This window comes from Mustela putorius, unplaced genomic scaffold (assembly GCF_011764305.1).
Source record: "Mustela putorius furo isolate JIRA1106 unplaced genomic scaffold, ASM1176430v1.1 tig00003850_pilon_pilon_pilon, whole genome shotgun sequence".
Classification (NCBI taxonomy): Eukaryota; Metazoa; Chordata; class Mammalia; order Carnivora; family Mustelidae; genus Mustela; species Mustela putorius.
Window position 1 is genome coordinate 15,121,438 of NW_025422002.1, and position 15,839 is coordinate 15,137,276.

General features: G+C 54.0%; 1 protein-coding gene across 5 annotated transcripts in view; it reads left to right on the forward strand.

Moving 5' to 3' along the window:
* The window catches only part of NUP210 (nucleoporin 210), a 103,565-nt gene that overhangs the window by 49,207 nt on the left and 38,519 nt on the right, over positions 1-15,839 (forward strand). For 4 of the 5 annotated variants that reach the window (XR_006601569.1, XR_006601568.1, XM_045063374.1 and 1 more), the window contains exons 15-20: positions 4,461-4,682; positions 6,597-6,770; positions 12,673-12,865; positions 13,331-13,437; positions 15,324-15,428; positions 15,531-15,632. Coding sequence is in view for 3 of the 5 variants with exons in the window: in XM_045063374.1 (XP_044919309.1) it covers positions 4,461-4,682; positions 6,597-6,770; positions 12,673-12,865; positions 13,331-13,437; positions 15,324-15,428; positions 15,531-15,632 (903 nt within the window). In the remaining 2 variants the exon portion in view is untranslated. The remainder of the gene's footprint in view (positions 1-4,460; positions 4,683-6,596; positions 6,771-12,672; positions 12,866-13,330; positions 13,438-15,323; positions 15,429-15,530; positions 15,633-15,839) is intronic. The other variant, XM_045063373.1, reaches the window with a different exon arrangement.

Below are 15,839 nucleotides of genomic sequence, written 5' to 3' on the forward strand. Positions count from 1 at the left end.
AAAATGTAAAGTAGGAGAGGACGAAAGGGAGGGTAAGGAAGGGGGAGGGTGGCAGTTTAAAAATAGGAAGTCAGGATCCCCTTCCTGATCAGGGAACAGGGGTAGGGCTCAGAAAACATGATTCCAGAGATGGGCAGCCTTCTTGAGGAACCCCTGCCACCCACAGCCTCAGGTAGAGTTTCTTTAGGACCCTGGGAAGGAAGTTCCACGGGACTCTTCCTTGGTGCTTGCTCTAAAGGACCAGACATCCTATTTAACTGGGGTGTGTGACTGAAGTATCAGAGGCAACCGACTGAGCTCACTGTCCCAAGGTGGGATTAAGTGTGAAGAAAATATGGACAGGTTCCCAATCGAGGCTTCCTGACTGGACAAATTATAGAAGGATATAGGTCTTTTCTTCTCTTTTTTTAATCTTTCTTCTCTTCTGATAATAATTAAGATCAAGTTTATTTACATATAACAAAATCCAAAACTGTGGCTTAGCCAGTGTAGAGGGTTTATTTCCCTTTCACATGAGAGCCTTCACATGGGGCTAGTGTGGCAACTCCATAGTCACCAGGGCCCCAGGTTTCTATTTTTCATCATTCTAGTACATTGCTTTCATCCTCACATTTGCCTTATAGTCTAAAATGGCTGCTGGAGCTCCAGCCATCACATCTGCGTTCCGTGTAGCTAGAAGGGGAAAGGGCTCTCCTCCCAGCTGAGGTAGTTTTATCTAGTAACCTCGTCAGAAGTTTAAAGGAACAGTTTCTACTTCATTGGCCAGAACTTAATCCGTTGGGCATATCTATCTTCAACAGAGGCTAGGAAATATTTTAGCTGGACAGTTACCTACACTAACAAAATGGGGTCCTTTCTCTAAGGAAGAGAGCAGTGTGGAAATCATCTCTGAGTAAGATACACAGTTGGTACCTGACCCAGGCTGGAGAGACAGAGATGCAGGGAGAAATCCCACACTGTGCTCTGGCTGGCCACTAGTCCGTGGGGAAGGCAGGTGGTCAGACAACTGCAGTGAACATAGTAAAGGGAATGAAGAGCCCCAAGGGGGCAGGTCATCGATGAACACAGAAGTAGAAGGAGGGCCTGCTTTGCAGGGAGCCTGGCTGATGAGAGCATTCGAAATCGTGTGTGTCAGGTGACATAGGAGGCTGTGAAGTCTCCCTGGGTCAGTCAGATCAAGGAGGTGTTTGAATGCCGAGTTAGGGGTGGCTATTTACTCTCTTCTTACCTAGCAGTGGACAGCTGGTGAAGGTCAGGGAAGGACAAAGTCAGGTCCACATTTAAGATGGGCACCTCTCGGCCCTGCCCCCTGACATACATGGTAACCCCCTCTATTTGGACCTTGGAGGGGCTTATGTTTGCTGGCTACCTCATCCCTTCCACAATCAGCACCCCAGTTACAATCCGGCTTCTGTCTGCTACAGGGATTGGCATCCCTTAACCTACCAGCAGGTTACCCCCGGGAGTCCCTACTGCATGGGTCTGGGGACCCCACTTGGCTCTCCATTCCCACAGTGTCAGCATGACTGAACTCGACAACCTCAGCCCCTGGGACAGCCAGGTGCAGTGCGGCCCTGACTTCTTCCCACCCCACCTCTCTCCTTCTGTTTCTTGATTCTGGACCCAGTGTGAGCATCCCTGAGAGGGGGCGCGTGGTGCTGGCTGCTGGAAGTGTAGGCTGTCTGCGCTAAGGGCCTCCTGATGTCTAGACTCACCCTCTTGTTCTGCAAACCAGGTTCCCAAGGCCCCAGAGTCGGGGTCTCGTCCGAGGTGCAGGGGCTCTCTCCTCTCTGGCCTGGCCAGTTCAAATACCTATGCCTTCATAGCCGCCAAGGAACCTATACGATTTATGGGTGTCCTTCATTAGCTGGGCTGATTATTAACCTTTCTTCTTGGCACAGGATGCTGTGACACTTTTATGCCTGAGTGGGAAGAGCATTACACATGAAGGTGATAATTCATTGTTCTCCAGTTGTTAATTACAGGCCACGTGGTGCCTTTACACCATCTTTCCCTTTGGGCTGGCCATGGAAAGAAAAAGTCCTTTGGCCACATTTACAGTGACCTGCTTTGCCACAGAGAAGTTTTGCTGGTTGTAGCATTGAGACTTGGGGAAGAACAGAGCACTGGACTTGGAACAGACTGGGTAAACCTGGACACGTGGTTTCACTTTGCTGGGATTCATGCTTTCCATCTGTAAAATGGGGATGTCAGTTAATAATAATGATGGTTGATAACAGCAGGAGCCATTTATTGAACACGCATGGGACATGTACTTAGGGCTTTCGTTCACATGCCCTTGAATCTCTATAGCAAACTCATGAGGCTTGCGTTCTTGTTGTACCATTTTACTGGATGGGGAGACTGAGCCTTATAGAGGTTAACCTGCTTAAGGTTGCACAGCTGGCCAGTACCAACTTCATTCTAGTTGTGGTGACCGAGAAACATCATACGGAAAATGGTGGCAGGGAGTGACAAGGGTGATTGAGTTGGGAAAAGAGGTAGCTGGGGACAGGAGGTTCTGTCTGAAGGGGTCAGAGAAGGTGTCTCCGAGGAGGTGAAGTCTGAGCAGAGGCCTGAGTGGTGCAGGCCATGAGGCTGTCTTGAGGAAGAAAAACGAAGGCCCTGATGTTGCTCTGGCCATTCATGTGCAGGAAAAGGACTCTTTTGATGGTTTTGAGACCTGGGCTCACAAGCAAGGTAGAGTCTGTGGCTGCGGGCGCCCCAGGTTTTTTGAAATTGCACATGTGTGTGTACATGTGCATGGAGGGAGACCTGGAGAAGTGATACCCAATAACAAATTCAGGAAAGTGTCCATATTGCAAAAAAACAAAGAAGTTCAAAGGACAGAATTCTCATTGACAAGTGATATGCTTTCTTTGCTAAGGGTTTAATGTAAGTACCCAACCCAGAGAACCTGTGCCCAAGAGGCCTCAGCAGGTCATGTCACCTTGCCCTCCTGCCTCCATCCTGGAGGGTGTGTGGGTCTTAAAACCTGTCACTCAGGTCAGACTCCCCCTCCATATGGAGGAAGATGGCCGCTTGCCAGGACACGGCTCCAGGTGACAGCCGAGCAGCCATCAGTCTGTACCTGTGAGGATTTGAAGCTCTTGGCAGTTGGGGGATGAGAATCTAGCCACCATGGGGGATGAGAATCTAGCCACCATGTGGGCATGGAAGGACCTGGGTGGAGGATTAGGTGCCCTGGTGAGTGGGTCAGTGTAGACTGGACTGGAGTGTGCACTGACCGTCCAGTCTTCATGACAACCCAGCAATACATTCTGGTCTCTACCTGCAAAGTGTCTGAGATTGGATGTTCTGCCCAGAGCGGCACAAACCCTCGGGGCTTTATAGATTCCGGGAGAGTAGAGCTTGGGGAAGCAAGACCCAGATGTAACTCTGGATGCTCTAGGCAGTAAACCGAAGACACACTCGAGGTGTGTTAACAGTGGCCTCCCAGCTGCCAGCATGCTGGCCATTCTGAGCTAGAAGTGGCCCCACCCACGTGGGTGGCAGTCTATGACATACGTTACACCTGTGTGTATCCATACCCACAGCAGACATTGCTAATCAGTCCTGGCATCCTTTTTTGCCTGATGGTGATTCCACTTTCGGAACCAGTGCCCCTTCCTCCGTCTTGCCAGCTGTTGCAAGGCTGTCAGGGTAATAGGTATTTGCAATGCTTGTTATGAAAATGTTGGGGATCATGAGAGGTCAAGGGATCCTTCAGGCCAAGAGTAGGGGACTGGTGCAGGCTCCGTCACTGCAGCATTGCGGTGACCAATTCTTCAGACTGGTCTGTTTCCCTTTCTTCTCAATTTTAGGGTTTGCTTTCGGATGATTTTTTTTTTCTTTAATTTTAACGCATATGTAAGTTGTTTATGTGGTTCCAAAGTTAAACCTGTCTTAGGAGGATCTTTGCAAGTCTTGCTTTCACTTCCCTTTAGGGAAGTTACACATGGACTTTCGGCTGCCTGGTGGATCAACAGCTCAAACCCCTGCATTGTTCAAGGGTCAGCTGTGCATGCACATATTGAATAGTTATGCTATACGCCTGAAACTAATACAATGTTCCATGCCAATTATACTTCAAGAAAAAAGTAAATTTTTCCTACTAAAGGGTTCACGTTTCTCTACCAACTCACCAGCAGAGCATGTGCTCAAACTCCTAGATTTTTGCTAATCTCATGGTTAAGGGTTTTACCCATGATTTTACAGAAGAGGCAAATCAGTTTACCTCCCACCCCGCCTAGACAGTGTATCAGAATGGGAACACAGTTCTTCTGAAAACACTCATATGCTTTTGGATCTTGACAACAAACCACAGTGGTGCTGTCAATGAGCAGACCAAGTTCCATGGAGGGGTTGCAATTTGTCTGACCTCCACGGGGTCGTCAGTGGCAGGGCAAGGCCTCCCGTGCACATGAATGCTGACTTTCCTTCCCCCCATCCCCCAACAGGCTGTGGATCCCTCCTCTGTTGCCTTGGTGACCCTTGGCTCCTCAAAGGAGATGCTGTTTGAAGGAGGTCCCAAACCCTGGGTCCTTGAGCCTTCCAAGTTCTTCCGGAACATCACCTCCGAGGACACAGACAGCATTAGCCTGGCTCTCTTTGGGCCCTCTACCTCCCGGAATTACCAGCAACACTGGATCCTTGTGACCTGCCAGGCCTTGGGAGAACAGGTGAGAGGGCAGCCATCCCTAGACCCATCTTGTCCAGAAGGAGGGGTGGAAAATCCCCTTCCCTGAGTACCCTGCCATGTGCTTACAGCACCATTTCCCAGACAGGCAAACTGAGGGTCAATGGGATAGGCAGGTTGACCAGGGTACCCATTTGGAGACCCTGCCAATACAGGACAGCTTTGCTAGAGCTAGCTAATTCTGGCTCCCTTTCCACTAGTGGGTGACTTCTCTCCCTGGGCTTCATCACTGCCTGCCACCAAACTGGGGGATGGGACAAATCCTGGGGTATCACAGTCAGAGGCAGCCAGGGTCAGGCAGATAGCGTACATGAGCGAGACTTTAGTCCAGGTTTGGCATCTCTTTTCAGTGTTTCAGGATAAGCAAGGAATCCCAATATTTTTTTCTGCAAAATCCCTCAATTTTTATCACAATGCTGAAAACCAGAGAAACTTGGAGACTGGAAGACCGAACCCAACATGTCGGTGATCTGAGCTCTCGTGGGGCTGGTGTGGGCTAGAGAGAGCAGCAGCTCACCCATCGGGGCCACCTGTGCCTGCGACTCCAGAGGCTCAGGGCCCAGTGTTCATTTTGCTGATAGTAAGGACATAGCCCACCATTCACAGGGTACCCCAGAGCCGGAAAATCAAGAGCAAGGTGGGAGGCCAGCGGGGATCAAGAGAGATAGGAGAGAGGCCATGTTTTTAGGGAAGTGGAGAATGTTAGGGAAATGGAGGATGCCCTTGCACGTGCAGTAGTGCAAAGGATGTCAGTTGCGTTAGAACACATGTGCTCACATCACCCGAGTTACACTTACAAAGCTTGCCCAAACCCAGACAGCCTTGGTGTGGATGGGAAAGATGCACAGTGAAAGGCCCTGACTCCCACTGGCTTTGTTTTGTCATTTTTTTTTAATTAATAAGAAAATTTTTTAAAAAAATAAGAAAAATAAATAAGGGAATAAACTTAGTCCAGAAGGAAATGAGAGAAGTTTATCCTCCCTGGCTTGGCATCCTCATCCGTGTCCCAGCTGGGCTGGAGGACTTGGTCTTCTGAGCAGAGGGCCCTCCGGGATCCTCCCACTCTGTGTGCTGTGCCTCTCACTTCCTTGGGGGCATTACGGTGGAGGCGCGGGGCCTGCAGGTCAGCATGGAAACCACCCTTTGTCCTGCCTTGTGGTCAGGAAGGGTGAGGGGCTCTAGGATCTGACCATTGGGTCCTACGACAGTATCGTGTCATTTGAGGGACCGAAGGTGCTCCCTTGGCATGGGTCATTCGCTGGGGTGCTTGCAAAACTCAGGCCTGGGCTTGACTTCTGAGTTCCCAGGCTAAACTAGACTTCAGCTTCCCTCTTTTGTTGCCTCTCTAATTGTGGCTTCTGCAGCAGCCAAGTGAACTTCTCTCCAAGAGAAGGACAGCATGCAGGCTGAAGCCCCTCACACAGCCTCACAGGCCGGGCCCCCCACAGCCTATTGTCCAGTCAGTCTGCCATGCAGGTCTCTGTCCATCAGCACATGCCCTCCCAACACCTGTACCCCATTGTAATGGATCTTCTAAGTCAGTGTAGGCCCCTCATTTGAAAACCCACAGGCCTGGGAATTTGCCCCTACAACTCTGGGGTCTTTGGAGGGTCCCGGCAAGCTGGGAGGCCTTACTGCTCCCCCTCCTCCCTGGGTCACAGAGCAAGCAGTGGTTGGGCCAGCATTTGTAGAGGGCCCTAGAGACTCTGTCCAAAGGCCTCTTGCATACTGAGAGAGCCTTCTCCCACACATACGTCCCTGGCCCTTTGTATTCTGGTGGTGCAGGTCTTATCTGCCCATTCTACAGGGCAGCAGCCTGAGTCCAAGGGAGCTGGCTCTTGAGGCCAGGCTCACAGTGGAGCAGGCACACAGACTCTGACTGCTCTGTTCTGCCAAGGTCATCGCCCTCTCGGTGGGGAATAAGCCTAGTGTCACCAACCCTTTCCCGGCGCTGGAGCCTGCCGTGGTGAAGTTCGTCTGCGCCCCGCCCTCCAGGCTCACACTGACCCCCGTCTATGCCAGCCCACAACTTGACCTGTCGTGTCCGCTGCTGCAGCAGAACAAGCAGGTGGTAAGTGAGCAGTGCTCAGGGAGGGTAGCAGGTCCATGGTGCGCCCTTGCCTCCATGCTCGGTGGCCCCTGCTTGGGGCCTGCTCCTGGGCAGCTTTTACATATCAGAGGGTTGGGGGTTGAAGCCCCAGAGAGGTGAGGGGCTCACCTAGATTCCCAGTTGCTTGTGACAATGCCAGGTGGAGGTAGGGTGCCTCTGGTCCCAGGCTCCCCCTCTCTGTGCAGCACTTGGCAGCTGGTAAAATCTCATCATTTTCTGTGACTTGGGGGTGTTGAGGTGGGCCTTTGGTCTGTGGGCAGCCAGTGTGTGTGTGGTCAGAGGGGAGACTCTGCACCTTTCTCCATGGGTGAGGGGAACGTAGGGAGGCTGTGTTTCAAACGTACACATGGGAGGGGAAGAAAATCTTTGGGGGTTGCTCTCACAGGCAGGGATGGAAGATGAACCCTACAGGTCTGGTCCCCCTGGGCTTGTGACCAGTCTAGCTTTCCACCCCAGGACACCCAGAGGCCAGAGTGACAGATGCAGAGGACTCTGGAGCCCTCCTGTTCAGGCTCAGGGGCACCAACAACCTCCCGGCCAGCCCCAGCCCCCAGGCCCTTCTCAGGCAGAGACCCAGCTGGCAGTTTTTCCTTCCTTCTTTCAACATGTGTTCATCCAGCACCTTCTGTATGCTGTGCTCAGAGTCCTGGGTTCGAGAATACAGAGTACTCAGGACAGGTGAGGCACCTAGAGGGGACAGGAGACCAGGAGGCCCACGGATAGCAGACGAGAAGGACAAAAGGTGGGGATTGCTGTGGAGTGTGGGAGTCAGGGTAGGATTCTTATCAGCGGAGGCCACTTCAGATGGGGCCATGAAAGGCCACTGTCAGGAGGACACTGTGTCAGGTCCCATGGTCAGGAGATGCCAGCCCAGAAGAGCTGAGGTAAGGGTGTCCCAGGCAAGTAGAATGGCAGTGCAAAGGCCTTGAGACTAGCCTAGGGTCTCTGTGTCCCTGCTGCCCACGTGGAAATCAGAATGGTTGTCTGTGCCAGGAACTCTCACCTGTGTGCCTCATTGCCCATTGCCAGGACCATCTGGGCAGCCAGGCTTGTTGGATCCCATTCATGGCTTTGCCCACGAGACCCGGAGATGGGCAGGGTCCCAGAGGAAGAACCTAGATCTGCCCACTCCCATGTTTTCAGTGCCTTCTCTATGGCCCTTGCGGCTGGTTCTTTCCTCCCAGCCCCGGCCTTATGATCAGCCCGAAGGCATGTCCAGCTGCCCTCTCCCTTGGTGGCTTCTAAGGGGCCCTGTGTCTCCTCCCCCTCTAGGGATAGGACCCTCTTCCCTCTTTGCCGTTTGCCTGGAGAGGACTCAGTGCCTAGTCTTTGTGCACACAACGGAAGCTTTCTGAAGCTTCCTGAAGCTGTTTACCTAGGTAGCCTATCCCAGCGGGGGAGGAGATTTGGGATTTGGCTTCCCTGTGGGTAAAGGAGGAGAACAGCTTTGTGTCTGGTCAAAGTCACATTTCTTTGAAGCTCTGTGGGGGGTCACCAACTCCAGTTCCAGGACTCAGGAACAGCTCTGCCTGTCTGGCGTGTAACTCTGCCTCTTGGCCCCCGCATTCCCTGCAAGCTTGGGTGACTTGTCTTCCTGCTGTCCCGGTGGGTGTCTGCCTTCTCTCAGGCTTTCTGGATTGCTAAGCTCTGAGGTTCTCGGCCGTGGGAGCCCCTCTGTTGCCCCCGACGCTGGTCCCTTTAAGGGTCACTGCCTCAACAGCATTCAGCACGAAGGGAGGGTTCTTTGTGCCCAGACTCGGCGCGCTCTCCTGCCTCTCCCACCGCTGGCCAAGGAGTACTCCCCTGTGTTTCCTCTCAACAGGTGAGGCTCTGGGGGCTTGTCACCTTGAAGCCACATTCACCCCTAACTCAGGCTTGGGTGTTGGTGGCAGGGAGCTGTCGTTTCCAAGCTGAAAATCTGTGCATCCAAGACTTAATTCTTCTCCCTGGTTTGAGGTGCTTTTGAGACGAATGTCCTGAAAGCTTCACATCTTAAATCACTTTCACATATTTATTTAGCACATTATCCCTGAAGAATATAGTCAGGCAAAGTTTGGACTCTTCTGGAAAACCTAGCCTGTTCGTCCCCTGGGTGTGAGGCCAGGAGTCAGCCATCAGCTGACATCAGTAGGGACTGACAGCTGGGGCTGGATCCCTCCTTGAAGGACCTTGGTGACAGTGGTCTCCTAGGGCTGTAGGGGACAACCGTGGGTGAACCGAAGGTGTTCAAAGCAGTAAATGTTACCCTTCTTATCTTATTCTCTGCTTAGACCTGGCCAGCAGCTTCCCATTCCCCCAGAGCAAAAGCCAGTCCCCTTCTGTGACCGCCAGTCCCTGAGTCCAGGCCGCTGTTAATGTCCCTCCCACCTGCTCCCCCCATACTGGGACACCCTGTCATGCCATGAGCACCCCAGAACATGCCCTGTGTGCATCCCCAACTTACTGTTCCCTCTGGCGTGGCTTCTCCTGTGTTCCCAGGACTCCCTCCCTGCCTCCTTTGCTTCTTTATTCAAATGCTACTCCTTGCAAGGGTGTCCTCAGCCTTTAGAACTTACCCAGAGTTTTCCCCTTCCCTCAACATTTTATATTCTGGCTCTCTTCTCCCCTGTCCCCAAGCTCTTACCATCATCCAGTGCCATAGAATTTGCATGTTTATTTCCTTCTTTGTGAGTCTCTAGAAGAGAGCACTACTTGGGGTAGGAGGTCAGTAATGTGATGGACAAATGAACACAGGAATGAGCATACCACGCCCGTGTCCCTGTCTTCTGCCACCCCCCCTTTTAAAGATTTTATCATTTATTTTGACAGAGAGGAGAAAGAGAATGAGTGCATAATCGGGGGAGTGGCAGAGGGAGAAGCAGTCTCCCATTGAGCAGGGAGCCCGATGCGGGGCTTGATCCCAGGACCCTGGGATCCTGACCTGAGCTGAAGGGAGATGCTTAGCCAACTGAGCCACCCAGATGCCCCTCTGCCCCTGACTCTTGCAGGGTCAAATGCCCGGAGAAGCCAGGTGAGGTGCTGGTGAAGGAAAAGGGGCTGGGGTATGAGGCAGGGATGCACACCTGGAGAGCAGGCACCCCTTTGCAGGACAGCCTGCCCCCCCTCAGCTCCAGCCCCTTCAAGCCCAGGCTGGCCAAACCTTCTCATTTTCAAAGAAAAAAACAGGCCAGGCAGATCGATGGGCATCTTCCTTGTCTTCACACGCTGGGTACCTGCCAAGTGAGCTGTGTCTGGCTGTCTGTTGGCTGTGACCTCGGGGTCAGCGCGGGGCTGTCTCTCTTGACGGAAGGATGACAGTCAGGCTGCGGAGCATTGCTCTGAATGGGCTTGTGCATGTCGTAGATCTCACTCGTCAGGAAATAATGGACCTCAGAGACAGGATCACTGGGCCATCCATCAGGCCTGGTGTTGCGGAGCTGTGAGCTGCTCAGGCATGGCTCCTGCGATTTCTGATCTCACTAGGGGACCTTGAGAAAGATATATCCGTGCCATGCATTCCCGGGTGCAGTATCAATTTAATTTTATACCTCTCCAAAGCCAAAGGCCACCCAAGATATGTTTGCAGAGTAAATTATGGGCAAGGCCAGACACCAGAACGCAGCAGAACAGTCAGAGTAACAAAGTGGAACCAGACTCCGGCCTGACCCCAGTCCTCAGCTCTGGTCGTCCTGCGCTCAGCTCACTGCGGCTGAGCCCCGTTGCGTGCCATGATGACTGATCACCCCAGGGCATGTGTGGAGCCCTTGCCCGACCTGTACTCCGGGGAGAGGCCACATAGGGGAGGCCGCACACTCACAGGGGAGGCCTGTGGGCTTTAAAATCAGACCAGCAGAGTTCCACCTACCCCAAGTAGTGCTCTCAGACCAGCAGAGTTCCACCTACCCCAAGTAGTGCTCTCTTCTAGAGAACAAAACCTGTGTAACCTTGGGCAAGTTGCTGGATGTGTCTGAGTCTCAGTCTTCCTGTTTGTTAAAATGAAGATAATGTTGCTCCAAATGCCCGTTGGAAGGATCCAAGTGTGCTTGGCACAGGATGTTAATGTCCTTCCCTGGGAGCACAGTGGTGGGGAGGGGGGAGGCATTAGTTTCCCACCCAGGTTGCTTCTACAGGAAAGAGAAAATGCTACTTCTCATCCCTGCCCAGAGTCAGCAGCTCCTGGGTTGAATCCAGACTGGTTACAAGATCCTTTGCATCCCTGGGGGTTTGTGCTGACCCGCGTTTAAAATTTGCTATATGCTTTGGCTCAGTGTCATCTAGGGGAGAGAAAGCTAGAAGGACCTGGGGAGGAGTCTTCCTGGCACCAGTCGGGAATTCAGGGACAGTCTCAGTCTGGACAGGCGAGGCTAGGCAGGAACAAGTACCCTCAGATCCCAGGGCCTTCCCACAGCAGTTCATTTCTTCCTTGCACCACCCGTGCATCACGGTAGTGGGGGACCTGGCTTCGTGTCACTGCTCTCTTCCTTCCGAGACATAGTCGGTGGGACACCCACCAGGTGGAATGTGGCCGGAGAGAAGGAGAGCCTGGCAGGCTGCTTTGCCCTGGAGGTGTTTTAAAGTCAGTTTCTGCCTTTCACCGGTCAAAGCAAGTGACCTGGTCCCTCCTAACTGCAGGGGCCAGAGAAGTTAAGCCCTGGTCTCTGGACCCATGGCTGCTGGAGGACTGGACATACTGGTAACTACCACGCATGACTGCCCATTTCCAGACTTGCTCATTTGTTTCAGTGAGCCAGGCTCTTGAAAAGGATCTCGTATGACCCTTTTTTAAAACGGGGTCCTGGGAGGTGGGTTCTGCTGTGATGCTCACTTCACAGATGTAGAAACTAAGGCTCTGGGAGGTGGGCAGCTTGCCTGGGTGGTGAGAGGCCGAGGTTTGAGTCCAGGCAGTAGAATCCGGATGTCTATGTGCTTAGGGTCCCTGCTTTGCTTCCTGCCCCACCTACCCCCTTGCCATCCGGGCAGGGAGCAAAGGGGATGAACCAGCCTCTGGGAGAAATGAGGCCGACTTGGCATGGGTTCCAAGGGGTGGATTTGCTTAGGGAGCCAGAGGTAATGGTACAGTGGTTGTAATTCAGGGTTTGGAACTGAACCCTGACAGTGTACTACTCATTTGCCGAGTTGCCTTTGATTTGTTCCTTTGCTTCCCTGGGACTCTGCTTCCTCACCCTTAATGTGGGGATGGCAGCTCCCATCTCACTGGCATATTTAAGGATGAGGTGAGAGAGAACCTGGCTCTGAAAGGAGCTTTGCAAGCTGAATGACTAGGACATTTCGAATGTTGTAACTGGTGTTCTTGTTGAACCCTTGGGGGCGATCATCCTAGAGGGGCTGGGCTGGGCGTGCATGGGTCAGAGAGGAGGTGGCAAGGATTTGGGAAGGTAAGGCCAAAGAAGAAGTAGAGCAGCCTGGCCAAGGTGGCGCTGGGAGGGTGTGGGCTCTAGGGTGGGGTCTCCTGACCTTGGCATTCCCAACATTTTGAACCAGATCCTTACTTCTTGAGGGTGGTCCTGTGCTTTGTGGGGTGTTAGGCCACATCCCTGACCCCTACACTTTACATACCCGTTGCACCCCCTGCCCCCCCATTGTGATCATCAAAAAGGCTTTCAGACATTGCCAGGATCACCCTTGGGGTAACAAATATTTCCTCCCTCAAGGGGGACCATGGGCTGGAGTGAGAGGCCAGGTTGGACAGAGCTATGAGGCATCTTGAGGCGGGGCAGCATAGTTGGTGACTTGCCCCCTCCCTCTACCCAGGCCCCAGGGAGCCCTGAAGGCAGCCATCCAGTTCTAGGGTGCCCCACACGATCAAGGGCAAATGTGCCCTGTTCTAGGTACGGCCGGGATGCGAGATTTCTGCCCCTTGCAGGTTCCGGTCTCCAGCCACCGCAACCCCATGCTGGACCTGGCCGCCTATGACCAGCAAGGCCGCAGATTCGACAACTTCAGCTCTCTGAACATCCAGTGGGAGTCAACCAGGCCCCTGCTGGCCAGCATCAGGCTGGAGCTGCCCATGCAGCTAGTGGCCCGGGATGATGGGAGCGGCCAGAAGAAGCTGCATGGTGAGCCCAGGGTTGGGGGGTGGGGGTAGTCTGCTGACCCAGGCCAGGAGGACAGAGTGTAGTGACACCCCAGATGGACAGGAGGGACACTGAAGGAGGGCTGGCGGCAACTATGGACCCCACTGGATCACTTTTTCAGGGATGGGCAGACAAACTGAGGCTCAGGGCAGGGGAGTCTCACGTCTCAGCTGGTCCAGATCAGCCAGCCTCCCAGGCCCACGTTGCTCCAAGCCACACACCTTCACAGACCAGTGGTGGCCAGAAGTCAGGGCCAGCGCTGCTCCCCGAAGCCGCACCAAACTTGGCTCCACGGGCCTGGTAACTCATATGGTGCATATAGTTTAAACCAACTCAGTCATGTATTTTTAGGACCAGAGACTTAAACTGTAAGAAGGAGGGAGGGGCTGCTTCCCTGGCAGCAAGGGGGCAAAAACCCAGCATCTGTTCTCCTCTCCCTGGACTTAGGCTTGCAGGCCATCTCGGTTCATGAGGCATCGGGGACCACGGCCATCTCCGCCACCGCTACTGGCTACCAGCAGTCCCACCTCAGCACGGCCAGAGTGGAGCAGCCGGTATCTGCCTGGGGCCCCGGGGAGGGAGTGGTTCCCCCAACCCCGCCCCACTGTCCCCACTGTTCCCGCTCACATCCTGCCCACTGTCTGAGCATCTGGAGCCCCCTGAGCTCACTGCATTCACTAACCCACACCCAAATCGAATGCCATGGGCTCGCATGAACTGGTGTGCCTTCCTGCTGACCTCCTGCCTCCAACACCCATATCCCTCATGCCTGGCACTCAGGCAGCTGGGGTGGGGGGGTCCAAATTAAGGGCAGTCTGGCCCCAGCCCCTCATGGCCCCTGCATACAGCTTTGGGAGCCCTCGAGCTCATCTCTCCTGCCTCTTCTCCCGCAAGGTCCTGACCTCACACCCCACCTGGATGTGCCTCAGGGCCTTGGCCCTCCATGACTTTATACCCCGAGTCCCTGCTGCCTGGAACACCATCCCCCTCCTTCCCTTCACTCCTACCCAGCTGGTGGCCTCCTGTTCCTTAGTCCCAGCCATACTGTCAGCCTGTCTGCGGAGTGGTCCCTGAGCCTGGGCACTGAGTAGCTGCCCCCACCCCCAGCGGTGGTGTAGATGCCCCCCCCCCCACACACACAGTTGCCATCATCCACATACACTTGGGTCAAGGCCTGTTGAATCTTCTCTCCCCACCCCAGCATCTCATGGGCTGCCTGTAGAGGCACGGCTTATGGACAGTAAGGGAGGGCATCTGGGGGGTGGGGCATGAGAAGGGCTCCCCTAGAGTGGTCTTACCTGGATGATCCCCACCCCATGGTGAGGGAGGGGCAGCAGTCGACTTGGGTTTTATATAGGGTGAAGGCAGCAGATGGTGGCTAGAAAGAGGAGGTGGGACTGGGTTCCAGGAAACCCTAAGTGCCAGGATAAGGAGCTTGAAGTTTCCTTCTGGGTAGTGGGGAGTAAGGGAAGCATTTGAAGGGGGTGGAACCCCAGCGGGAACAGCACTGAGGCTGGCCTGGGGGGAGGTTGCCCTCAAGAAGCACACCTGTATGCCCCTTGCGGTTCAAGTTTTGGGTCCTCTGTTCCCCACCTGCACAGGGTGTCCCTTGGCTGTGGGTGGCCTCACGGGCCTCCCCCTTCTGGGCCTCAGCACTTAGGCTCTTTGGCCTGTGGGCTTTTCTCTAGTGATAACTGCCCTTAACCTTCACTTCCTTGGCGTCTGCTCACCTGCGAGCCCCCCCACCCCTGCCACCTCCAACATGCCCTTCACTGCCTTCGCAGCCCACCCTAAGCTCTGACACAGGCCATTCATTTGCTTTCCCTTTTAATCCTGACCTTAGATTCAGTTCGCATCATTGCCAAGGGCACTTGTTGGGCCCCTAGGGCTAGCACAGGGCTGGGTACAGGGGAGGAGCTCGAGCACGAGGACACGGGTAGGTCCGAGCTGGATCAGGTCCAGCAGTCTCCCTGAAGGCCATGTGGCTGAACCACATACTTGCAAATGTGCGCCACCCGAGGGAGTGAGGGGCAGTGCTAGTTCCCTTGTGAACCCACTGTGACGACATCCCCTCCACTCAGCCCCTTTGCTGCTTACCCAAGCCCCAGCCCCTTGCACATGGCTCCACAGCTGGTCATTTGCTATGTGTCCCCGCTTTCTTGGTGAGTGGAGGGTATGAATCACCCGTTTCATGGGGCCTGGAAGGTGGGGTGGGATGCGGGCCTGGGTAGAATTATTGGATGTCTCAAAGGGATGTGGCCTCTTGGCTGGGTTGGAACACGAAGGTTTTCCTGGGGCTTGTGTCCCCAACATACTGAGTGCCCTGGGATAACACCAGGACCCAGGGTTTCTAGAGCTGCTCTTTTAGTGGTGAAGTCCGTGGGCTGGCCCTGGGATGGCCCATTGCCTTGGACCTAATGGCCCTGTTTTGCTTCTCCAGTACGACCCTCTCGTGCCCGTGTCAGCCTCCATAGAACTCATCCTGGTAGAGGACGTGAGGGTGAGCCCAGAGGAGGTGACCATCTACAACCACCCCAGTGTGCAGGTACAGAGTTCTTTCCCTGTTACCGTGACACCTGGGTGTGGCCCATGCGGTGGGGATGGGTGGGGGCTTGCCTCTGACACCCAGGCTGACCCCTCCTTGCAGGCGGAGTTGCACATCAGAGAAGGCTCGGGCTACTTCTTCCTCAACACCAGCACCATGGACGTCATCAAGGTGGTCTACCAGGAGGCCAGGGGCGTGGCCACGGTGAGTGTGGGTCCCCACGCTCCTTGCAATTCCTCCTTAGGCTGGCCTTGGGTGTAACAGAGTGGTTACTTCCAAAGTAGGTGCTTAATCACACCAGATGCAATTGGTGAAGCCTTTTGAGTCTGTAGTTCATTGTGAAACTCTCATCATTTGTGAACTACCTTTGAGACTTCGTTCCACGTCTATAAACTGCCCACACTATTAGTG